General features: G+C 46.0%; 1 protein-coding gene across 3 annotated transcripts in view; it reads right to left on the bottom strand.

The window, feature by feature from the left end:
• Window positions 1-743: 743 nt before the first annotated feature.
• LOC119965930 (doublecortin domain-containing protein 2-like) overlaps window positions 744-26,895 on the bottom strand; it is a 240,548-nt gene continuing 214,396 nt past the window's right edge. For 2 of the 3 annotated variants that reach the window (XM_038796956.1, XM_038796954.1), the window contains exons 9-10: window positions 11,349-12,200; window positions 2,271-5,100 (exon numbers count right to left, since the gene is read on the bottom strand). In XM_038796956.1, the coding sequence (XP_038652884.1) occupies window positions 4,981-5,100; window positions 11,349-12,200 (972 nt within the window). In that variant the 3' untranslated portion in view covers window positions 2,271-4,980. Of the gene's footprint in view, window positions 1,255-2,270; window positions 5,101-11,348; window positions 12,201-26,895 lie in introns of those variants that run through there. The other variant, XM_038796955.1, reaches the window with a different exon arrangement.

The following is a 26,895-nucleotide window of genomic DNA, read 5'->3' as shown; positions in this document are numbered from 1 at the left end:
ATTCCCATTGAAGCCACGTATGCTGCCAGGAATCCCGTGGGCAGGACCAGAGAGCCACTCCACCAGCGAACAGCCGGAGAATTCCGAACAATGTTTTATTTAGCTCAGTGGGATTAATTACATGTAGGGAGTGATTATTTTTACTGCATTTAATATGCTCCATGGATTACCTCTTTAAAATTTAATACCTCTTTAAAATTTAATTCCAAGTGCAGCACGGTGGTGCAGTGGTTAGCACTGCTACTTCACAGCACCAAGGACCTGGGTTCGATCCCGGCCCCGGGTCACTGTCTGTGTGGAGTTTGCACATTCTGCCCATGTCTGCGTGCGTCTCACCCCCACAACCCAAAAAAATGTGCAGGGTAAGCGAATTGGTCACGCTAAATTGTCCCTTAATCGGAAAAAAATAATTGGGTACTCTAAATTTATTTTTTAAAAATGTAATTCTAAAGCTTCCTGAGTGTCATGTAATGTGCACAGCGAATACAATTTCAAACAATACTGCAAAACTGTACAACAATGTGCTTTGCCCATAGAATGAGTCTCCTACATTTATTATGTACAAGGAGGAGGCTGTTCAGCCCATCATAACAATGTCAGCTCTTTCTTACAGCAATCCAAAACTCGTTCCATTGTCTTGCTCTCGACCCATAATCCTGTACAACACATCTTCTGCCAATAGAGGGGTAGCTTTTCACTTTGGCCAATACAAGGTCCTCCACAAGAAGAAACTAAAAACAGCATTGATTCACTTTATTTTTAATACGGAAATGAAGCCTAAAATATAATACAACACATTATAAATCATCTTGCCAACAAAATAGATAAAGTATCAATATGAAAGGATGTATTTTACATAGATGTCTGTTTCTAGGACCACACAAGAGTGTTATTACAAGATACTGTTATTTACATGGTTTCAAAGGTAACAATGTTATACAGCCTTTCAGTAACTAATACCTGATAAACAAATTAACATCAACAGTATGTGCAAAATCCATGGAATGGTTTTCCTTCACACCAAACCAATCATAACTGTCAAAGCTACTGGGACAATGTTTCTCCAAATCCTTGCAGACATCATACATTTTCCAGGTTCTCAACGGCCTCCGTCAATATCTTAAGTATGGGAGCAAATACAGAATATTGTACCAATGATGACTTGTTAATTTCTCTCACGATCCCATACACCAAAGAAAGCCCCATTCACCGGCAAAGATATCTGAAATCCATCCAGTCCAGGGTCTGTTCGTGCTACAAGAATCAAAAAGCTGGGTTTTAAATAGATCCATAACTATTGGCTGGCATGTTACATTTTCACCAGATGAAAACATCACCCTCAGTCACGATGAGAAATACATTACAGCCATGGGGGGAAAAAAATAATTGAGATGAAAAGCATGATTGTTTAAAATGCAACTTGATACAATGGACAGCAACCAGCACATGTGTAATGTTTAAGATTCAAAAGTGAAATTATTCAGGTCAACGCAATGAAATTCCTCCTGAGTACGAACAGGGCAAATGAGTTTGTGATTCTTCCAGGTCCTGGAGCTGAGCCAAGGCAAATCAAAGTGCACGGACCATTGCAATCCTGATCCAGTTCCCAACGTGCACAGGAGAACGCTGCTAATAATGTGGAGCATGGCGGCATAGTGGCTAGCACTGTTACCTCACAGTGCCAGGGACCCGGGTTCAATTCAAACCTTGGTTGACTGTGCACATTCTCCCCGCCAACTGGGTGGGTTTCATCCTGGTGCTCCGGTTTCCTCCCACAGTCCAAAGATGTGTAAGTTAAGTGGGTTGGCCATGCTCAATTACCCCTCAGTGTCTAAAAGGTTAGGTGGCGTTACGGGGATAGGACAGGGGGTGCTCTTTCAGGGGGTCGGTGCAGACTCGATGGGCCGAATGGCCTCCTTATGCACTGTTGGGATTCTATGATTCTATGACAGTCTTATTCATGTTAGGGTTGATGTTGTTGATGGGTGAAAGGAGGAACTGGATTTCACTTTTTCTCTTCCCACCACCTTTCCCCAACATTACCGAGGGGAGTTCCTGGAGTTCATCTACTTACGTATTCTTTTGACCTCTTGAGTAGCACAGTTTTAACAAATGCATAAGAATATCAGGCAGGTTATCAAAGCCTCCAAGACGAATATCAGCAGTTTCATTTCAGTTTTGCACTGACAGGCTTCCTTCACTTTTATTTTCTAGCCAGAGAGCTCTGGGAGGCTCAATCATTGAGTATCTTCAAGGCTGAGACAGACAGATTTTTTTTTTAACTATAAGGATATGATGGGACATGGAAAACAGGCAGAAAAGTGGAGTTGAGGCTAAGATCAGATTATCCATGATCGTATTGAATGCCAGGGCAGGTTCAAGAGGCCAAATAGCTTACCCTGCTTCCATTTCGTATGTTGGTAGGTGATAATGGTTACTCTGATCAATGATTTCAGTGCAATAAGTAGGGAATAAATTATCATATAACATCTCTCTGTGACATATCTGTTTGTAACTGGTAAATTTATTAGGCAATATCAATTTTATTCTACAACTTGCAGTATTTAATTGTGGAAAGGGACAATGCAATCAATGCTACACTTGTGATTAAAGTTGTGGAACAGTTCTCATCCACCGCTTGTTAGCTGGTAACAGTATTGTGGTAAGATCTTGGGCGGGATTCTCCCATCCCGCGGCAGAGTGTCCACGCCATCGTAAACGCCGTCGCGCAAGACTACAGGGGCCAGCTCGTAGGAAAGGAGGACCCCAGCCACAGAGGCCGGCCCACGACCGGCACCGCGCCAACTAAGCCGACACCAATGGCGCCGATTCTCCGCCCCACATCTCACAATCTCCATCCGCTGCATGTGAGACTTCACTTGGAAGCATGGGCCTCAGAGAGTTACACCATACATAGTCAGCAGGCCAAGGTAGAGTTTGTTGCAAGGGGTGGGGAAAGAGATAAGACTTTAGCTATATTACCCCACCTCTTTTTCCATTGCCCTGCATTTACTTTCTTTTTCAAACGTGTGTAATTCCCCTTGAAAGTTACAACTGAGTCTGCATCCACCACTTTTTCAGACAGTGCATTTGCAGATCATATCAACCTGTCTCTTAAAAAAGGCAGGTCTTGTGGCACAGTGGTAGCGACCCTACATCTGAATCAGAAGCTTCGGGTTCAAGTCCAACGCCAGGACTTGCTGACCACGGAAGGAACGTTCATAACTCGGTTCAACGGGCTGATAACCTGCTCGGAAATCCTTCCACTGCTTCCCCACTAATCCCCAGGTGAGAAAAACAGTATGAGTGAGGATGTGCTTAAAAAAACTTTTAAAAACATTTCCCCAACTCCTTTATGGTTTTCCATCCATTGCCATTGTTCCCTAGCTTCATTACAATGTACACTAAGGTTGATTAAGATGCAAAACCCTACACAACTCACTGTATACCCTGCCTCCCTATCCATACTAGCTACCATTACCAATCCCGCCAAAGTCCACATGGTGCTCGGATGGTTCTGGGATCTGCAGCCCAGCAAGAATGTAGCGCACTGAAGAAAAGAAAAATGGCTGCAAGGATCAGAAAGTTGTTTTATGGAGGTGTGTTGGTCGATACTGAGATCTGAGATACCTGTGTTGAAGTGACAGTCAGTCTGCATTAATTTATATAGAATCACAGAATGATACACAACAACTAAGTTCACCTTCCCTTATGGTAAATTTATCTTAACAAAATCATTCCGGTTAAGCCTTTGATATTAAGGCAGATTGTTTGGAAGCCTCTTTTTGTTTTGAGATTATTTTTCAATCCCCAATAACTACAACCCTTGCACGTGAAACCCCTCCACAAGGTGATGGCAAATCCACCAGCACCTTTACACATTCGGATTCCAATCGACATAGGCAGAGCTTTGGTAGCAACTATATAATTACATGTTAAGTTGTTAAAAATCATCAGCTAATTATTCAACGGGGCAGCCAATACTGCTGTTATTCTACACCTTTGTCACAAGCTTTTGAGTTCCTTTAACTTCCTCTTCTGAGTTTTAACCTGCTCATGTGTGTGACACAGAGCCATAGAAATAGTGTCACAAGACATCTCACTAATAGTTGGGAGATTAGCCTCAAAAGCTTGCTAACATATTGCTGGGCAGCGGTCATTAAGGCAGGGACATCACAAGTCATAATAAATAAGAAATTATAGAGATGCTGCCACAAAACACAAATTCATACCAATTAATCAATTATTATATCCACTTCCCAAATCTGATGATACCTGTGCGAATTCACAGCAGCTCTATCTGATAGCCTAGCTGTTCCTGAAAACAAATACAAAGCTTCTAATCAAATATTCACCGGGTTGGGGGATCCAGGACCAAAGCGCTTGTCCATTTGAGCTTCCTGCTACTGCATGGGAATCGGCTTTTTGTTTGTTTTTGAGTGAACCCCTCATGGTAGCAGAACATCCAAAATACATGAAAACCTAGCACACCCAGGCAAACATCCTTCCAACTTCCACCATTATAAATTCCAATGTCCACATTTCTAATGGAAACTGACGATGTAGACCTGTCTCATGCTAATTATGCCCTCCTGCCATTGGAGTTATATTAGTGTCACTGTGGTGGGGAGGGTGCAGTTACAAATGACAAGACTGAGTAGTTTCCAATATAAATGCGGGCATCAGATTTGTAATTGAAATGTAGGACTTTAGAATCAGAACTAAATTATGTCTGTGTGTCCTGGTCAAAACACTCCCCATCTTTCACTTAAAAAGTGCTGCATTTAATTATTAGTCAGTCCTTTAGCGGATTATGGATCAACACCCATTGAAAACAGCCATTGAAACTTTTTTTTGCCCAGGCTACAGTTGAACTGCTGTAGCCAGGAGAGGCACCATAACAATGACACAAAAGGGAATTACAAAATAAAAAGATAAATAAATTGTGCTATATTTTCTAACTTGTAATGGCTTCTAGAGTCACTGAGCCAAGACGGCATGTCCAGTGGTTGATTGAATGGTTTCTTTTCCATCAGTCTCGAGTGGACTGGGTATACTTTCTGCAGGACTTGTTAATATTTCTCCCAGATTGTCAATGTCCTGCATGAAGAGAAAACAAAAAGAAAGTACAAAAAATCTATATTAATAACCCCATTTTTATTTGCAGTGGCATTATATGTGAAATGAAGCACAAATGGTACAATAGTGTACACAATGTTTGGAGTAGAGCACTATTCGGCAAATGTGCTAAGTTAAAGTATGATTGTATTTTACCGCACAACTAATAGGCTCCTTCCAAGTTGCACGCCAAATTTAATTGAGAGCGGCTGATGTATTTTAAAATTAGAAACAAATAGAGTGTGCCTCTCTCAATCTCAGCACATGTACAAGTCTTTAAGTGAGGAAACAGGGAAATTCTTCATTTTAAACAGGGATATTGGCTTTGAACCCATGCTGTAAGATACACACGAATAGACTGAACAGTGGGGCTGCAAGAAGCTGGAGAGTTTTTGGGAGTTATGCAGGATAGTGGGGGTGGAGGTCAGGTCGGATCCTATGATGGCGATCTTTGGGGTCTCGGAGAAGCCGGAGATGCTGGAGGGGAAGGGGGGCCGATGTTGTGGCCTTTGCCTCTCTGATTGCCCGGGGAAGGATCCCGTTGAAGTGGAGGTCGGATATACAGCCTGGGGTGGCGGGACAGCTGGGGAACTTGTATGACTTTCTCCAGCTGGAGAAGATCAAGTTAGAGTTGAGGGGGTCAGAAGAGGGTTTCAAGGTGCGGTGGAGGCCATTCACGACCTTATTTGAGGAGTTGTTTGTCGCAGGGGGAGAGGGAGGGATTAAAAGCTAATTTCTGCTGGACAGCTGAACTGTCAAAAGTGCCGTCTTTCGGATGAGATGTTATATCAAGACCCTATCAGCCATTTCAGGTGGATGTCAGAGATCCAATAGTACTGTTTTGGAGAATGCTATATATAAATGCAAGTCTTTTGTTGATGCCATCGGTCAATTTAACAATGCCGCAAGCAGTACTATCTCCATATTAATCACATTCATTTTAATCAAAGTCCCAGAAGAAAGTAATTGACAGAATATAGGCAAAGATCAAGAAGAAAGTGAGGCCGAATCATATGTAAAAAGACTACACTAAAGCATCAAACAGCAAAAAGAACATTGGCAGTAAGAAGCTTAATCTCAGTGAGCAGGAAAACATTAAAAACTGGAACACAGAAATCAATGAAACAGCTCACTGACTGATTGGATTTCTTATTTGAACACATAAAATTGCTCAGTTCTTTTACAGTTCAACAACCCTTTTCATTAAAAAAAATGAGTTGGCAAACATAATTAAGCCAGAGGAAAGTACTAACTAATTAAAAAATAACTGAATTCCTGTTTTTAGATTTCTTTTTAACCATGTCCCTTAGCTTCCACTGTCATATTCTTTTGTGTCGATTGTGTTACCCAGACTTTGTAATGAGAAAGATCAGTGATCAAACAAACAAATGGAAGAGATGTGAATTAAATGTTGATTCATCTACTAATATTGTTGATCTCAGCTACTTTATTTGGTACTGGTGTGTGTGTGTGGGGTGGGGAGAGGAGGGGGTGGGAGCCTTTAATAATTATGGATCATTCTGGAAGATGTGGCTGAACTCAGGGTCATAAACAGTTTTTAAGAAGGTGGATAACTTGTTCAATTTTGATTCGGCTTCTTCACCACCATTGTTATCCTGATTCATTAAAGTCTTTACTGTATCAACCTGGGCTGAAGGTTTACACACGGTGCTGATATTTAACAATATGCTACCCCCATCAATCAGAAAGGTCTTTCGAGAAATCAATTTAGAGGCGCATCAATTGTAGCTGAAGGTGCGCAATCTGTAATACGTCGTCCTCTGGGAAATTGCGGTGTCAATTGGTTACATTCTGAATCTACATCTTGTAGTGTCCTGTTAGCCTGGTGGATGGTTGTTTTTTTTCGCAGTGGATATTATAATTTCATTTAAAGACCTAGTCAGTATTTTCTTTTTGACCAGTAAGATAGAAAATCTTAGTCCACTAAAGCTAAAAGTTGAAATAAAATCCACAAAGGCCGCATCTGGTCATCAATTTTAATCCTTTCCTGCCTATCTGCTGAATGGAAAACTAGATTAAGCCAGTAATACCACTCTTTAGTAATGTCATTAAAAGGTACATTTTAACTCCTGCTCAATAAAATTAATTCTTCTCTTAAAGCGCTTAACTAATGATTCAATTTTATTTGTCCCCCCAGAATGTATATTGAGGCAAGAATGAATTACCTGTATCTCTAATAATTAACATGGAAGTATTTAGGATCGCCAGCAGCCTCGGGTTTTGGAATGTAATCAGAATTAAAGGTTCTAATTGCTGAATAATGATTTCACTGCTGCAAACTGCTGATCACACTTTTGTCCACAGACAGAGGAGCATATGAGCAAGGGTAGGCCATTCAGCCCCTAGAGCCTGCTACACCAATTATAGATCACAGTTGATTAGTACCTCCAAATATTTACCTATTTAAGTTTAACCTTGCACTGCATGTTACTATGGTGGCTGCATTCATTCTGGAAATGGTGAGGTTAGGCAACATATCTATGTGACATGAAGAGGCACTACGGGAAGAGGCTTCCTTGTACCAGACGGTTAAGTTACCCAATTTTTGATAATCCCCAAGCGTCCCACCAGATGAGATAGTGCCAGGTTATCATAAAATCATTAAAAAATCTAATTTGGAGGGAGGTCTTCAGCAGATGGCGGGGCAGGGTCAGTTGTGGTTCGTCAATGGCAGGCAGCTGTCATTGAACATGCGGCGGCTGCTAAATGTGGTGCTTTCTCCGGCAGAGAGAAGGGAGTTAGAGGTGATGGTGGCGCTGGATGCAGAGAATGCATTGGATAGAGTGGAGTGGAAGTATCTGTTTACGGTACTGGAGAAGTTTCGGAATGGGCCTAAGTTTGTGGCTTGGGTAAAATTTCTACAGAAGGCCCCGACAGCTTGTGTGCGGACGAATGAGACGCATTCGGAGCACTTCCCACTATTCCGGGGAACGAGGCAGGGGTACACCATGTGCCCCCCATCTTGTTTTCATTGGCGATTGAGCCCCTGCAGATTGCGCTGATGGGTTTGGGCTTATGGAGGGGGATAGTGAGGGGGGGGGGGGGGGGGGGGGGGGGTTTGGAGCATACGGTGTCTCTGCATGCAGATGACTTACTGCTCTATATGACAGACCCCAACTCTTCTGTGAGAGACATAATGGGGTTGCTAGGGATATTTGGGGCGTTTTCGGGTATAAATTGAATTTAGGGAAGAGTGAATGTTTTCCCGTGTCTCCTTCGGGTGGAGGGGTGGAAGTGGAGGGGTTGCCATTTAGGGCGGCGCCAACACACTTTAGGTACTTGGGTGTGCAGTAGTGCAGAATAGGGCGCAAATCTGTGAGCTAAATTTCACAAGCCTGATAGGGAAGGTGAAGGAGGATCTGGGGAGGTGGGATAGTCTCCCTTTGTCATTGGCTGGCCAGGTGCAGGCAGGCAAAATGAATATTTTGCAATGGGGTGCGATTGTCTGGCCGCGATGCGCTTGAGCAAAAGCATAATCTTGGCCCTCCCACAGGAACATGGGCACGTTGGCAATGCCCAGCTGGCATGTTGGCACTGCCACCCTGCCCAGGTAGCACTGCCAAGCTGGACGGAGCACTGCCTGGGTGGCTGGATGGCAGGGTGGCACTGCCAAGGGGCAGGGGCCGCGGGGGGCCATGCCCATAAAGGAGTGTGGAGGGGGGATTTGAAGGATCTGGATGTGCAGAGCAGGTAAGTAGGGGCCTTTGGGAGGTTGGCGGGGGATGACAGATGGAGGTCCTGGAAGGGAGAGGTTGCTGTAAGGGGGCTTGGGATGGGGGGGGGGGGGGGGGGGGTGCCTGAAGAGGGGGGCCCCCAGGGACCCCATAGCAGGATGTCCTCACATGGGGGGGGGGGGTGAGAAATGCCTATATGTGTGTGGGGGATGACATTTCCTATGGGTGCGGAGTGTGCGGGACCCACAAGCTCACTTAGAGAGCGGGGCACCCTTTCAAAATGGCCACCCCATCTCGGAGTTCAGTTCCCCGGTGTTGAAAAAATAAATCTAAGGGAGCAATTCTCAGGCCTCGTGCTCTCACTCGAGCAAAATGAGGCCGGTGAATAGCAAGAAAGACCAAAAACAAGAACTGCGCCAGGCGCCAAACAGTTTGCGATGCAACTGGACTGCTCCTGTTGGCGAAACCGGGATCTCGCCGTAGCGTGGCGAGAAACCAATTATCATCACTTAGGCACTATTTCCATACAATTAAAGGGAGCGAACCCATTTCCAACGGCCCCCTGTCATTTATCGGCCTCCCCAGCAAGTGGTCAAGTTAGTACTCCTTTTGAAAAACATGAACCTACTCTTTTTTTAAAAATTCATTTACAGAATGTGGGCTTCGCTGGTTAGGCCAGCATTTATTGCCCATCCTAGTGCCCTTCAGAAGGTGATGGTGAATTGCGTTCTTGAACCGCTGCAGTCCTTGAGGTGTATGTACACCCACTGTGCTGTTAGGGAGGGAGTTCCAGAATGTTGGGACAGTGAAGGAATGGCAATATATTTCCAAGTCAGGGTGGTGAATGACTTGGAGGGGAACCTCCAGGTGGTGGTCCTGCTTTCCCAGTCATTCACAATTCTGTGAACTCTTCCATTTTAATTTTAACCGGCAGCATTTTGAAAGTTGCAATGAACCAGCTTCCTGTTTTTTTACAATATTGCTTTGCGAAATCTGCAACTTAGAAGGCAACTTTGTCTCAGTTGTCTGATAACTTTAACTTTTAGCGCATGAAAAAAAAACGTGAAAGCGAATTGGCGACCTGTTTTGCCGATTACCCAATTCCCTTCACGAGAAAGCCAAATGTTGCAAAGTGGCAAGATGGGCGACTGATTCACTAGCGCCTGATTTAGTCCATCAATATGCTGGGGGAAGGGTTACCAATGGCCAGAAACTGAACTGGACCAGCCAAATAAATACTGTGGACACAAGAGTATGTCAGAAGCTGGGAATTCTGTGGTGAATAACTCATCTACTGACTTCCCAAAGTCTGTCGGCAATCGACAAAGCTCAAGTCCCTCGGAATGTGATGGAATACCTTCTACATCTCTGGTTAATTGTGGCTCCTGCGATACTCAAGAAGCTCAACACCATCCAGGGCAAAGCAGACTCTTATGGGCAGCACGGTAGTTAGCATAAATGCTTCACAGCTCCAGGGTCCCAGGTTCGGTTCCCGGCTGGGTCACTGTCTGTGCGGAGTCTGCACGTCCTCCCCGTGTGTACGTGGGTTTCCTCCGGTTGCCTCCCACAGTCCAAAGATGTGCGGGTTAGGTGGATTGGCCATGCTAAATTGCCCGTAGTGTCCTAAAAAGTAAGGTTAAGGGGGGGGTTGTTGGGTTACGGGTATAGGGTGGATATGTGGGTTTGAGTAGGGTGATCATTGCTCGGCACAACATCGAGGGCTGAAGGGCCTGTCCTCAGCACCCCATCAGCCAACTACACGACACTAACTCCCCCAAGGCTCCTTCGACAGCATCTTCCAAACCCATGGCTTTTACCACCTAGAAGGACAAAGGTAGCAGATACATGGGAACACCACCAACTGCAAGTTCCCCTCCAAGTCACTATCCATCCTGGCTTGGAAATATATTGTCGTCCATTCGGTGTACCTACACCACATGGACTGTAATGGTTCAAGCAGATGGCTCATCACCAGCTTCTCAAGGACAATTAGGAATGGACAATAAAAACTGCCCTTGCCAACAAATCTCCCGCTGTGTGATTGTGGAGGATGGAAGATTTGATTTGATTGGATTATGAGGACAACTGATTACAATTTTGAAAACTGTACATTGCTGTTATTCAAGAAAAGTCCAGGTATATAGTTTAAGGTAAAGATGATTACCTTCAGCTAAGACCAGCAAACCAGGGTGAACGATTTAAGTGCTGCAAAACAAGTATAAAGGCAACAGAGGAAGAGTTCACATTTTATAGAACCTTTAGGCATCCTTTGAACATCCTAAAACACATCACAACCAGTGATTTACTGTTGATGTTTGGTCAGAGCTTTATAATTGAATTTGTACGCAACACTGCTGCACAAACAGTAGATGTTAGATCACTGGTTCGTCCAATTTGGTGATGCTGTTTGAGGGTCGAATGTTGCCCAGAACATGGGAGAGAAATCTCTCACTCTCCTTGAATAGTGCATTGGAATGTTTTATGGACACCTTTGAGGGTATTGGGAAAAAACAGAAAAGTTCAAAAGCTCATTACCTGGCTATGTTCTTCGGTGGGAATCACTTCATTCTCTTTGTCAATCTCTTTGTGTCGCTTTTCTCCTTCTCCAGAACTGTCTTCCAATGCCTGATGTACATCTTTTTGGAATTCATCTTCTTGACGCTGAAAATTTTTATCTTCATGATTTTCTTCCATTTGATCAATATCTTGCTCCCCTTCTTTTGCAGGGTCAGCAATGTCTTCTTTTATTTGGTTATGAATTCCAGTTTCTTCACCCAACAACTCTTCTTTGTGAGGAAGATCGTTCTGCTGAAAATATTTGTCTTCTTGCTTCTCTTCCATTTGATCAGTCTCTTCCACCTCTTCTTCAGGGTCAGAAATTTCTTCCTCCTGATGATCAGTTCCGTTTTCTTCATCCATTATCTCTTCTTTATGAGGAAGATCATTTTGATGAAAAGATTTATCTTCTTGATTCTCTGCTGTTTGATCAATATCCTCCACTTCTTCTGCCGGATCTGAAATATCTTCCACCCGATGATCAATTCCATTTTCTTCACCCATCGTCTCTTCTTTCTGATGAAAATATTTATCTTCTTGCTTCTCTTCCGTTTGGTCAATATCTTGCACCTCTTCTTCAGGCTCAGCAATTTCTTCTTCTATCTGATGATCGGTTTCACTTTCCTCGCTGGTCTTTGGTTCTTTATGAGGAAGGTCATGCTGATGAACATCTTCCTCCACATCACAGCTCGTAAAGATTTCTTCATCATTAAACACACCATTACGAAGTTTCCGCTCCACATTTGGAGAATTTCCAACTCCTCCGTGGCTACTTTCCTCTTCACAGAGCTCCGGTGGATCCTCCTCCTCATCTACAGTCTCTGCAGGCCTCTGGGCAAAGAAGAAGAGCAATTAGTGAAAACAACATATGATTAACCGAAACATCTCAAGCACCAAAACATCACTGATCGGCAAAGGGTGAGTCAAACTATTTTCTATTCAAGGATGTGATCTCACCAGAGAGGGTACAAAGGAGATTTATGAGGATGCTGCCATGAATGGAGAATTTTAGCTATGAGGAAAGATTGGATAGACTGCGGTTGTTATGGTTGGAACAGAGGAGACCGAGGGAGGTTTAATTGAGGTGTATCAAATTATGAGGGGCCGAGCTAGAGTGGTTAGGAAGGATCTCTTTCCCTTGGGTAACAGGTGAATAACCAGGGAAACATGGATTCAAAGTAGAAAGATTATAGGGGAGACGAGAAGTATTTTCACCCTGAGAGTGGTGAGGTCCAGAACTCATTGTTTAAAAGGGTAGTGAGAGGAAGAAGCCCTCATTGCATTTAAAAAGTAGTTGGATATGCATTTAAAGTGCTGTGATCTACAGGGTGTGGCCACCTAAAATGGTGTCCAGCAATTGATGCTGGGAAAAGTGGATAAGCAGGCTGCAGAGAACATTAAATAAAGCTACAGGAAAAAGGCTTTGCAGACTTCAAACAATTTCACAGGTTGATGCAAATAACATAAGGGCTATCTCCAGGCTACCGACAGGATCAATACAGCTGTCTTGTTAATCACAATTGTTTACCAGACACAGCGGCACCTAACTTCCTTATTTGGAAAGCTTACATGCATTTAACACTTTCAAGTATGGCCACCGAGTACCCACCCCAAATGTGATGTGGCAGCTCCTGATTGGATTTTATCGATCAGGCTGATTGAGCCCCGATCAATTGATTGACAAATGACCCAGAGACCACCCAGCAAAAGAGTCACGAAATTCAAACAGCATAAAAGTAACTGCACAGATTCATTCTTTCTCTTGAGCAGCAGTAACTAACAACGGTGACTTCCACCGGCCGACGAACGAGATTGTCCACACTACCAGCAGAAGGAAGACCAGAGCCAGAAGAGAACCTGATTGATAACCAACTAACAGAGAACTATAAGACCGGAATTACAGATTACAGGCCTGTATCTGCCCAGCACTTGTCGGTAATTGTCAAATTAAGTTAAGATCTTGGAACTATTGGGGTATAGTGTAACCTATGATTGGGATGTGTGATTGAATAACCATAAACATTGTGTGCGCGTGAATAAATATTGTTCCGTTTTATAAACTGAGTCTCAGTCATTTGTCCACCGTATACGGGTTAAGACACACTGTGGTTTAGAAAGGGCAACAAGGGCTATGGGCCAAGAGTTGAAAAGTGTGATTAGGCTGGGTAGCTCGATTTTGATCAGCACAGATATAATGGACTGAATGGTCTCCTTCTGCTTCATTTTATTTATATGTATGAACAAATACATAGATCTTATAACAAGTGAGTTCCACAAAAGACGTACAAAATAGGTAATAAAAAGTAAAGGCTGGTAAATGCCCACAGGCAAATGCTTAACGTATGAATGTAACCTTTTTCTGTTGGCTAGTTAGTTGGAAGTCCATTTCAAAGTAAACAGGTTGATGCCCCTCTTAAAATACTGGACAGAGGAATGGCACATCAACTGCCCGAGAACAATTTCCCAGAGATTCTTTCCCCTCTTATTGTCCCGGTTTTTTCCTCTGTTTTGTTTCCTCTCCCAGGAGATGGCATTGCATGCAAAGGGACGAAGGGGGCCAGGAGTGGGGGTGGGAGAGCAAGAGATATTATGGCTAGTAGAGAAATAACAAAAAGCTAGCAGACAGATACAACAAATAATTATAAAGGTTAATGAAATGTTTATTTCAGGGAGCCGGTACATTAATGAGTGGAAGTTGTATTATAGGTATTTGAAGCTCTGGTTCATTTAGATAACTACATTCAGTTTTTGCATCACATTTCAGAAAGGATATACTAAATTTTATGGGGTGCACTGCAGGTTCAAAAAGGATAACAAATAGGCTTGTATTACCTTGAATGTAGGACATGAAGTGACAATCTAGTAATATGGCTAAAGAATTGACAATGTGGAGAGCGACATATTACCTCCTCTGGTGGAGAATCCAGAATAAGAAGACGTATCTTAAAATTGGAGCTTGGTTGTTCAAGGTTGATGTGAGGGAGCACACACAGGTAATGGAACTCTAGGACCAACTCCTCCAAACAAGTATTGAGGCTACATCTAGTTCAAAGTTCAAAACTGAGATTGATAAGATTTATTTTAGGCCAGGTTATAAGTGTTACAGAACCAAGGTGGGTAGACAGAATTAAGATGCAGAATACCCAAGATGTAACTGAGTGGAAGAAATGGGGCCTATCTTGGGTGTTACCGTTTTGTTTAACAGGTTCTCATTTGATATACCTTAAATTCACCGAGAGGCAGAGAGAGCGAGTGAATATTAGGCTTTATTAATCATGAACTTGCCTTGCCAGAGTCGGTAGTACAGCTGGGCGGCCGGTCTATATATGGCCCCGGTGAGGGTGGAGCCAGAGTTACAGTACAGTACCTGGAAGCAGCTCATATCACCACTTCCAGGTCAAAGGTCAAAGGTTACAGTATCATACAGGCATTAGGTGAATACATTCACCACATTCACCCCCTGTTAAAAAAGTCAATCCAGCGGGGGTGACATGGGGTCATTACATATTCAGTCTATTTGGAGGCCGGATCATTCTCTTTGACCTCCTCAGCTCTGGCGGTGCAGCGCGCACGGTTGTCACAGGTGGTGACTCCAGGAGCGTTGTGTCTGGAGCTTGAGCCTCAGTCCGGTGTGTCGGAGACGGTTGGGGTGTGGGGGTAGGCAGCGGGGTGATGGGTGGCAGCAATGTCGGCGCGGGACAATACAGGAGACCCAGGGGAGCGTACGGGGCACTGGGGGTGGCGGCGGGCAGGGGGGAGGGTGCAGTGTTGGCAGGGGAACCAGCTGGTGCCAGGTCCCGTAGGGAGACCATATTTCGCCGTCTGTCCTGGTGCGCGATGCAGGCGTACTGGGGGTGGCGTGCAGCAGCTGGACCCTCTCGGCCAGGGGGTCGGTCTTATGGTTCCTCATGTGCCTCCGAAGAAGGACTGGTCCCGGAGTTGTCAGCCAAGATGGAAGCGAGACCCAGAGATGGACTTCCTGGGGAAGATAAACAAACGATCGTGAGGGGTCTAGTTCGTGGCTGTGCAGAGGAGCGATCTGATGGAGTGGAGGGCGTCGGGGAGGACCTCCTGCCAGCGGGGGACAGGGAGACTTCTAGACCTGAGGGCCAGAAGGTCGGCCTTCCGTACCGTCGCGTTCTCCCACTCCACCTGCCCGTTTCCCTGCGGGTTATAGCTCGTAGTCCTGCTCGAGGCGATGCCTTTGTCGAGCAGGTACTGATGTAGCTCATCGCTCATGAACGATGTGCCCCGGTCGCTGTGGACGTAGGCAGAGAAACCAAACAGTGTGATGATGCTGTGCAGCGCCTTTATTACAGTGGCCGAGGTCATGTCGGGGCAGGGGCAGGGGCAGCGAAGGGGAAGCGGTAGTACTCATCGATGACGGTGAGGAAGTATATATTACGGTTGGTGGAGGGGAGGGGCCCTTTGAAGTCAATGCTAAGGCGCTCAAAGTGCCGGAAGGCCTTACCAGGTGAGCCTTGTCTGGCCGGTGCGGATTGCACTCTATGCAGATTTGGCAGTCCCTGGTCATAGGCTTGACCTCCACGGTGGATTAGAGCAGATTGCGGGCCTTAATGAAGTGGGTAGGCCGGATGACCCCCGGGTGACAGAGATCACTGTGGATAGCCCGAAGTCAGCCAACTTGCGCGCTGGCGCATGTACCGCGGGACAGGGCATCTGGGGGCTTGTTGAGCTTCCCAGGACAATACTTGATATCGTAATTGTAGGTGGAGAGTTCGAACCTCCACCTCAAGATTTTGTCATTTTAAAATTATGCCCCGTTGTGCGTTGTCAAACATGAAGGCGACCGATCGCTTGTCGGTGACGAGGACGAACCTCCTACCGGCCAGGTAGTGCCTCCAGTGCCGCACGGCTTCCACTATGGGTTGTATTCCTTCTCGACCGAGGGGTGTTGAATTTCAGAAGCGGGAGGGTCCTAGAGAAGAATGTTACTGGCCTGCCCACCTGGTTGAGTGTGGTGGCCAGTGCGACGTCTGACGCATCGCTCTCTACCTGAAAAGGGACTCGTCTACCGTGTGCATTGCGGCCTTGGTGATGTTGGCCTTGATGCGGCTGAAGGCCGAGCGGGCCTCATCTGTCAGGGGAAAAGTGGTGGTTTGAATAAGTGGGCAGGCTTTGTCCACATAGTTGGGGACCCACTAGGCGTAGTAGGAGAACAGCCCCAGGCATTGTTTTAGGGCCTTAGCTGTGGGGAGGAGGCAGTTCTGTGAGGGGGCGCATGGCGCATACGGTTGGGGTCGGGCCCCAGGACTCCGTCTCCACGACATTGCTGAGAATGGCTAGTCGGGTAGTACCGAAGATGCACTTTTCTTTGTTTTATGTGAGATTGAGGGATTGGGCGGCCTGGAGGAACCTCTGGAGGTTAGCGTCATGGTCCTGCTGGTCATGGCCACAGATGGTCAAATTGTCCAAGTTTGGGTATGTAGCCCGCAAACCATACTGATCCACCATTCGGTCCATCGTTCTCTGAAAGACCGAGACTCCGTTAGTGACGCTGAAGGGGACTCTGAGGAAGTGGAAGAGTCGGCCGGCTGCTTCAAAGGCAGTGTAGTGGCGCTCTTCCGGGTGGATTGGGAGCTGGTGAAAGGCCGACTTCAGATCGACCGTTGAGAACACACGGTACTGCGCGATCTGGTTGACCATCTCCGCTCTGCAGGGGAGGTGGTACGCATCCAGTTGCGTGAATCGGTTAATTGTCTGGCTGTAGTCCACAACCATCCGATTCTTTTCCCCAGTCCGGACGACCACAACTTGCGCTCTCCAGGGGCTGTTGCTGGCCTCGATGATCCCTTCACTCAACAGTCGCTGGACCTCCGACTTGATAAACGTCATGTCTAGCGAACTGTACCGCCTGCTCCTGGTGGCGATGGGCTTACAGTCAGGAGTGAGGTTCGCAAAGAGTGAAGGAGGAGAGATCTTGAGGGTCGCGAGGCTACACACCGAGAGGGGGGGGCAAGGGTCCGCCGAATTGTAAGGCCAGGCTTCGGTGGTTACATTGAAAGTCCAATCTGAGCAGAGGTGGGGAAGGACGTAGAGCTTAAAAGAGCGTACTCTGTGCCCTGCATCACGAGATTGGCGATACAGAACCCCCGGATCTGAACCGAATGGGACCCGGAGGCAAGGGAGATTGTTTGGGAGGCTGGGTAGGTGTGGAGAGAGCAGGGTCTTACCGTGTCGGGGTGGACAAAGCTCTCCGTGCTCCCGGAGTCGAAAAGACAGGGGGTCTCGTGCCCGTTGACCCGGACGACCATGATGGAGTTCTTCAGCTGTTTTTGCTGCGACTGGTCGAGGGTGAATGCGCCCAGCTGCGGGTAGTCTGTGTGGTCGGTGGAGTCACAAGCTCGGCGGCCCCCATGAGTCGCACGTGTCGGGTTGGGGCGAAGATGGCAACCAAGATGGCCGCCCCATCGGTCGCACGTGTTGGTCGGTGCCAGAGCCGGCGGCCACGATGGCAGCCCCCACGAGTCGCACGATGGCGATGACGCAAATAGCTTTACCGTGTCCCGCAGGCCGGAGGTTCCATTTTCCAGCAGGCCCCCGCCACGTAGGTGTCTGTGAGTTCATGTGTTCCTCCGCCGTCATATCTCGATAGCTGCAGTTCCTCGCGAGTAGGGTCAGGGTTTCCAGATACTCGTCCAGCGATTCTCCGGCGCGTTGACGGCGAGTAGTAAGGAGGTGTCTGGCGAAAACCTCATTTACGGGCTTCACGAAGTGTACCTTGAGAGTTGCGACCGCTGCCTCGTACATGGCCGCTTTCTCGACCAGTACTGAGAATCAATGGCTCACCGTGGAGGAGTCGCAGCTCGAGAATCTCTGTGGGGGTTTTGTAGAGGAGTCAAGATAGGCCTTAAAGCATTGAAGCCAATGTTCAAATATTTCCTTGGCTTCGGACGCACGGGGGTCGAGTTCGAGCCTGTCTGGCTTTAGAGCAGCTTCCATAGTGCTGTCTATGACTAATAAATTTATATACCTTCAATTCACCGAGAGGCAGAGAGAGTGAGTGAACATTAGGCTTTATTAGTCATGAACTTGCCTAGCCAGAGTCGGTAGTACAGATGGATGCCGTCCACAGCCAGCCGGTCTATATATGGCCCCGGTGAGGATGGAGCCAGAGACCGAGCCCGACCGGGGTTACAGTACAGTACCTGGAAGCAGCTTGAATCACCACTTACAGGTCACAGGTCATAGGTTACAGTATCATACAGACATTAGGTGAAAACATTCACCACATCATTTTTGGTATTTGGGCGTCCAGGTAGGTCGGGATTCGGCCCGGTTTCGTAAGTTGAATTTTACAAGCTTGGTGAGTAGGGTCAAGGCCGACTTGCATAGGTGGGATAGTCTCCCTCTGTCCGTGGCAGGCAGAATTCCATCAGTGAAGTTTTGATACGGTTTTTGTTTTTGTTCCGGTGTTTGCCAGTTTTTCTGCTGAAATCCTTCTTTGGGGGAGTTGAGAGATCAATTTTGTCCTTTATTTGGGCAGATAAAGTAGCTAGGATTCGGAAGACGATCCTTCAGAGGGACCGGCAGTCTGGGGGCTTGTCGTTGCCGAGCTTGATATATTATTACTGGGCGGCAAATGCGGCGAAGCGAGTTGGGTCACTTCCGGACTCGATCTACACAGCTCAGTCGACCTAAGACTACCAACCGAGTAGAGAATCCTGATTGTTTTCCTATACTTGCATATGCTATAAATTGTACTTCTGCAGGCACAGTTCCAGAATTTCACATCGCTTTATCAAACAAATTTTGAATCTGGTGAAAATCTGAATTTTGTGGCAGGGAGTATTAGTAAAGATGCCTGGCCTACAATAACATTTTTTTAAAAAATATTTGGACATTAGAACTGACAAAGCCTGTGGTATTGTGACATCTGAATTCTAGAAGGCAGCCACACATTTCCAAAGTCCTGTCGGGGTTTTTTTTGGCAGATCAGTATATCCCATCTCTTGGTCTGTGGCACAACCTCAGCTAACTCAAACAGCTTGCAGTGCCTGTGTAGGCTCACAAATTACAGGTCCATCATCACAACACCACTTTGCAGCTGAGTACTTTGGGCCACATGACTTCACAAATAAAAACCATGGCAACCCAAAGGCAGCCAGAGCAAAAGCTGAAGGTGCAAGCAACACACTGTGGACTCGTTCTTGTGAGAAGGAACAGAATGTTCTTCCGACTCATTAAATGCAGTGAAGCTTGTTTAGTGCCGATTTGAAAAAAAAACTTCATAAAGCAGCTGTATTAATTATCAAGCAAGGATAAGGGAACAGAGGAAGAGTAATTCAAGACCAAAATTTGATTTCAGACTAAGTGCACACTTAAGAAAATCACTGATTGACAAATTGGAAAACAAAATATTTCTGGTCAGTGAGCGAGACTTTCTTCCCATTAGATAATCTTAATTGAAGATAAACCAAACTAATTCCCGGCAATCCCATCTATAACCCACACCAAACATTTAGGATCCTCCTCCTCCTCCAGGTCCCATGCCCAAAGAGGGCATTGGTGACCCTGGACTTTTACTGGGTTGGTCCATGAATATGCTTGGCAAAGTACTGCATTGGTTTGCAGTTGCTTTCTGCAGGATGGCTGATGAGGAAACTCTCAACTCTACCACTTGCCATCAAGCATATTGGAAGGATTTGCAGGCTGATAACCTACCTGTTTGGCCAAGTTACAAACGCCTCTTCTATAGCCACCAAGTCCCAGATTGGGACTTGAACCCAGAGCTTCTGGCCAGAGGTGGGGATGCTGCAAATGTGCCAAAAAGCCTCCAATGTTTGGGAACCAACCGCTTACGAGATAGCTAAAAGCCGAATTCTTCAGAAGACAGTTAGGAAAGTGGGCTCGCAAACAATGCTGCAATATAATGAACAATCTATTCATTGTTTTCTGACACATAGCTGAGATAATTTACTAAATAATAAAATGCGGCCATGGAATTTAAGCTGCGGAAAGATGTCTAAAATGTGGGATTGTAAAATAGAATAATTCCCAATGTTCTGATGAACCTGAACATTGGGCAAGTTGTTCAGCAGCAAATAACATGGCCCTTACATGGTTTGGAATGTTGTTACCCAGAAATGGTACTGAAGGCTGGGAGTATCTACCTCTAGCGTTAGACAATGATGCCAGACACACAGTCTGATGCGATTTTACAATGAATGGAAACAATGGTCATTGTTACTCCCAAACAAATTCATCAATCAGTAGCTCATGAACCTTTCCTTTGGCTTCCTCAAATGAAATTATATCAACTGAAGCGCAAACTTGTATGGTGCATTTGCTAAAGTCTATTTTAGAGACTGCAAGCTCCTCGTTCATTGAGTTTTTAAAAAATAGGCCTATATGAAGCCTGTATTTCTCTCAGCGCTGGATCGCTTCAGTAAATGTAACCTCACTGAGAAAAGTGGACAAGGCTCCAAATCTGCATGACAAGATTCAAGCTCTACCAATACCACAAAAGGCAATCATTTGCTTTTCAACATGGGACTTGTGAAAGTCTTCAAACTGCACTTGGATTTCTAGTTCCAGATGCCTGAAAACAGGGTGGAGGAGCGGCCCAACTTAATCTTGGGAAATTCCCCAGAAAAACACTTCAAGCATTTCTACATCAAACCTTGCCCCTGCGGCGTATTAAATGTTGCTATGGATTAAGAATTCAAGGTCTATAACCCAAATAGTCTGCTTGATAACCAGACAAAACCCTGTGGAGTTTAATAACCAGCTTACTGAAAGAGCCACAATCAAGTCTATTTATTGTTTCACAGTTCTGCCCGTGCTTACGTCAGCAGATTCTTTCTGCTCAAGGTGGAGACAGTCAGTGAAGGAAGACTAGACAGGTCATGCAAGCATTGCCCTGTGTACACCTTGAAAAAAAGGTGTGGGTGACGCTTCTTCTGGAGCGTGCAACCAGAGCCAAGTCCACAGCACCACGGGTGACTCGGCTGTACAGGGGGAAGAGGAGGAAAATCGGAAAAGCAATGCTGGTAGGAAATTCAATTAGCAGGGGGAACAGACAGGCATTTCTGAAGCAGCAGATGTTTCCAGGATGATCTGTTGCCACCCTGATGCCAAGGTCCACAACGTCACTAAAGTGGCTGCAGAACGTTCTGATGAACGTGAATAGCCAGAGGTCGTGGTCTATATTAGTAGCAAAGATTATAGGCAGAAAGAGGTCCTGCAGGCAAATTTCCTTATTTCTCCCTGTGCTCTGTGCTAGTGAGTACAAAATAGATGGATAGAATACACAAATGTGTGACTGGAGAGATGGTACAGGAGGGAGGGTTTTAATTTCCTGGCTCCTTGGTGTGACATTATAGAAATGTACAGTATGTGAAGAGTTAATGTTATTACAATTAGCCACTAGATGAAGCTAGGGACAGTACTATAAAAGGCACTGACTCTTAGGCTTCTGCAAAGAGTGGAATAGAGGAGAGCAGACTGGAGTGAAGTGCATCGTCGAGCTAGAGAGGATAGAATACAGTAATAGTTAAGAGTATAGAAATAGTGTTAGTGATTGTAGTTTAATACAATCTATTTGTTTACTATAGGAATAAGTGTCGAAGTTTAATTTAAGTAGTGTAAATAAATGTAGCTTTGTCGATGAACAAGTGTCTTGTGAAGACTACGCTTTCCATCCTGAAGTCAACCTCATAAAGATCACCACACTTGTGATGAGTTCTGTGGGAGGTAGGACCTATACAGGTCAGACAGACTGCACTTCAACAAAGGCAGAAACAATGCCTCTGTGCAGCAGTTTAATGGTGCAGTGTGAGAGGGTTTACACTCATTTGGCAAGGAGAACTGGATGTAGGGTTAGAAAGCATAAAATGGTGCACAAATGATTGAGGGAGACAGAGCACTCGAGTAAGAAGTAGCAAGGCATTAGGTGAGATTAAACTGAGGGAATACAAAAAAGGAAAAAGTAAGATTGACAGTGCATGTATGGGAACCACAAAAGTTGGTGAGCTGCACATGCAAATAGCGACATGGGAATATTATTTTGCAATGATGATGGAGACCCGACTCAAAAAGGGCAGGACTGGGTGCTGAATATTCTTGGATACAGGGATTCCAGGAAAGGTGGGGGAAAGAAAAAAAAGGAGGAATGTGACCGTATTGATGAAGGAGGTGGTGGAGAGAGAGGATCTTAGAGGGGTCAAGGCCAGAATCTATTTGGTAAGCGTTGGGAAATAATAGATAGGCTGTTACAATACTTGATGTATTCTATAGATGGGATAGATACAGAGCAGTATATATGCAGAGATATTACAGAAGTGCTAAAACGGTGATGTTTCCTTGTTGTTTTATGGTTATTGTGATATGTGGAATGTTACATAGTTGATTTTCAACACTTACTGTTGACTATTTAATAAACAAAATATTCTCAAGTGGATTCTCGAGGGTACACGCGCCATGTTTCAGACGATGATTATTGCATCGTCTTTCAATCAAACTTTGAGCCTGAACAGTTTGTCTGAACTCTAGAAGCGTCAGCATCATAGAGGCAGCAACCAACAATCAAACACTCTCAAGCTGGACTCCAGCACTGGGGAACATCCTTGTGACCAGAGGGTAAGTATGTGGATCAGGAGAGGGCATCTGAGCACAGACTCTCTAAAGTTCCCGGCAGGGGTCTGGGGCCTAGGGGCTCCTGCTGTGGTAGAGGGTGAGTGTGCAGAGTGAGGTATTCCAGCACAACTGGCTCACTGGATGTCACTCTGAGAGAAGGCGGAAAACGTAAGGGCTTAGAGGATTTAAGGGTCCCGGGGTGGAAGCCCAAACTGGTTCTTCGTTCTCCCTGCTGCTCCAATTCCTTACAGATAAATAGACAAAATATGGTTGGTTATATCAGTACCGAAGAGGCTGCCCTCGCGGTGCTAGTAGCAGCTGAGGCAAGCAGACGCCAGAGGAGGCAACAGCAGTGTCGACGCAGGCTGAAGGCAGCACCCCATGTGGAGCTTCTTTAAATATATAAAAAGAGAGAGGTCAAAGTGAGCATGGGCCCTTTAGAAAATGAATCTGGGGCGATAGTTATGAAGAAACAAGGAAATGGCAGAGGAGTTAAACAGATATTTTGCATTAGTCTTTGCGGTGGAAGATACTTCGAACATCCCACTAACACTAAAGAAAATGGGGGAGGAATTAAATGCCATCAACATCACCAGAGAAGTAGTATTACGCAAGCTAATGTGGCTTAAAGCAGATAAGTCCCCTGGCCCAGATGGCTTGCAACACGGTAGCAGAGTGGTTAGCACAGTTGCTTCACAGCTCCAGGGTCCCAGGTTCGATTGCCGGCTAGGTCACTGTCTGTGTGGAGTCTGCACGTTCTCCCCGTGTCTGCGTGGGTTTCCTCCGGGTGCTCCGGTTTCCTTCCTCGGTCCAAAGATGTGCAGGTTAGGTGGATTGGCCATGCTAAATTGCCCTTAGTGTCCAAACAATGTTAAGTGGGGGTTACGGGGATAGGGTAGATACATGGGCTTCAGTAGGGTTCCATTTGTAAGGGCCGGTGCAGACTCGATGGGCCAAATGGCCTCCTTCTGCACTGTAAATTCTATGATTCTAAGTTGCTATAGAGATAGTGGATGCATTGGTTGTAATTTTCCAAAAATCCTTGGATTCTGGAGAAATACCTGAGGATTGGAAAATTGCCTATTGAAAAAGGGAGGTCAGCAAAAATTGTAGGCCAATTAGCTTAACATCTATTTTTGGAAAATATTGGCATCAATTATTAAGGAAGTAATAGCAGCGCATTTGGAAAATCATAATTTAATCAAGTCGTGTCAGCATGGCTTCATGAAAGGGAAATCATTTCTGACTAATTTATTGAGTTTCTTTGAGGAAGATACAACCAGAGTGGATAGAGGGGAACCAGAAGTTGTGTTGTATTTGGATTTCCAGAAGACATTGAACAAGGTACCTCACAAAAGGTTGAGTCATAAGTTATGATGAGCCTATGGTGCTGGTGGTAGGATATTAGCTTGGATAGAAAATGGGCTAACAGGCAGGAAATATTGTTTACTGTCTTTCAAACAGTGGCTACTGTTTGGTGGTCAACACACTCACCACTCCTACCAATGTCTTCTTTCCCTTGCTGTTTTGTACCTCCACCCAGATGGGCTTTACATCATTCCATCTCTTATTAACATTGCTTTTCATTCCCTCCTGTCCTTCAGAAATGCCAAATATCCCTGAATATCACGCTTCCAATTTTGATCTCCTTGTAACTATGGGCGCGATTCAGCAGCCTCGTGACACCCGACTTGGTGTCTCACGAGATTTGCGATGCTCGAAACATCTCGCGAGATTCAACAGGATGCCAAGGTGTCTGGGTGCCAGGTTGGCACTGCCAGGGATCAGGACCGGGGTCCTTACCAAGGAGGAGGGGTAGGGGTGGTGGAAAGATCAGGGCAGCCTTCCAAAATAGCACCCCAATCTGTAAGGAACCTTTCCTTCTGGTGAGCTGAAGCTAGCCAGTCGGAAATCCCTCTAAGGCCACAATTCTCCAGAAATATTTCCAAGTGCCGTAGCAAGCGGGAATTTCCGCAAGCTTCCCGATTGCTCGGCCCAGTGAGGCCAGCAACACAATTCAACAGTAATTGGCCCACTTAATGAGGCCTGAGGGGCTTCTCATCGCAAATGAAGGCTCAGCAGCTAAGTCGCCGAGATCGCGCCCGCCAGCACCCCCCCCCCCCCCCCCCCGCTAACAAAGTCGAGCAACACATAAGCTGCACATGTTCAGCGAACCCCAGCCAGCTCGTAACAATGGCGCCCAGGAGACTGGCCCCATGATTCGTGGATGCTGACCTGAGGAAGCTCCTAGATGCAGTGGACGCCAGGAGGGATGTCCTGTTACCCAGAGGGTCCCGGAGAGTCAGCCATAAGGCAGCCAGTGCTGCCTGGGATGAGGTGGCAGCAGCTGTGAGCTCGGGGACTGTGACTAGGAGCACTGGCTTTCAGTGCCGAAAAAAGGTCAACGACCTACACCGGGCAACACTTGTGAGTAGACCCCCGCCCCCAAGGAAGCACCACCCCCAACTCCCCATGTGACCCCCAGCTCTTCCTCCACCCCTCCCCCCCTCACATCACCTCTCCCACCACCGTGAACCACTCGTGCGGTTAACAATGCTCTCTCTCTCTCCTCAAGAAAAGCTCTCCCATAATCGTCAGTAGAGGGCCCAGACTAGTGGAGGGGTGCCAGACTTAATAATCCTCACCTCTTTCGAGGAGTGGACCCTCGAGGTGACTGGGGTGGCCGAGGACAGATCATTCAACCATGCAGAGGCGGGCGGATGACGCAGAGGTGAGGAACCACCGGGCTCCACCTAGCTCCTTGTTTCACCAAACTCCAGCTACACTCTAATGCAATAAGGCAGCACACAGTGCAGACAATACAACATTGATGGAGAGATCGTAAAGCTAAGGAATTGTAGAGTCGCAGAGAGGGTATGGGTGAAGTTAGGCACTGATAGCTGGGGTCTCTATATCAAATGTCACAAATGCACATGATACCACATTAAAAACTATAGTTGTTCACAACCTTACGGTCTCACTCTCCTCCCAGTGGGATAGCTCTTCACCAATCTGGATACAGCTCTTCTCACAGGCTCTCAATGTCAGGCAAACGGCTAGGCCCACTCCAATTTGAAATAACATAATTACTGAAAGGATTTAGATATTAATCAGTGAGTACTAGACCCTCCCCATCTAGTGCTATGCAACAAAGGGATCTGGGACCAAAACTCACTTGCACATGAGCGGGATAGTCAGTGTGCTGGCAACAGACAGAAAGGAGCCAGACAAAAGCACCAGCTGAGGTGCATTGGAGAGCTTCTGGGGGAGGGGGTGCTTGTTCAGCTGTCAAACAACATGGTGCATCTATAGTGTGAAGCAGGAAGCAATGAGGGTAGTCCTGGTTCTTTTGCCCATGCAGACCTTTGCCCCTGCCTGTCCTCCATCTTCTGGTCCCTCTCCAGCATCTTCCTCCATTCCCTCCGGTTTTCTTCCTCCCTTCCTGGAAATGAGCCTGATCACATCATCGGGGAAGACCCAGGAATATCGCGACTGGAAACTTCACTGGCGCAGTAAATCCCACCCATGTCTCCAAGTTTGCAATTCAATGAAAGGAGAATTACAGAAAACTAATTATCCCCAGATAAGTGTGAAGAGCTATCATCTATCGCCATTGTAGAGCAATGGCTTTCCGCTTTAAGCCATTCTGGGTGGACAATCGCAGTTACTGATGTGACCGGTTCTGCCTTCTGTAATCAAAAACAGTTTATTATCTGAAGACCGAAAGGAACTTAGGAGGTATGTCAAGAAAAACTCACGAAACATTGACTTCAGAAAAAGGCTGTCTCATAGAACATAGAACAGTAAATCACAGAACAGGCCCTTCGGCCCTCGATGTTGTGCCAAGCAATGATCACCCTACTCAAACCCACGTATCCACCCTATACCCGTAACCCAAACAACCCCCCCCTTAACCTTACTTTTTAGG

The sequence above is a fragment of the Scyliorhinus canicula genome, chromosome 5, assembly GCF_902713615.1.
Source record: "Scyliorhinus canicula chromosome 5, sScyCan1.1, whole genome shotgun sequence".
Lineage (NCBI taxonomy): Eukaryota > Metazoa > Chordata > Chondrichthyes > Carcharhiniformes > Scyliorhinidae > Scyliorhinus > Scyliorhinus canicula.
The sequence above is the reverse complement of the archived record's forward strand: the minus strand, read 5'-3'. Positions and strand labels throughout refer to the sequence as shown.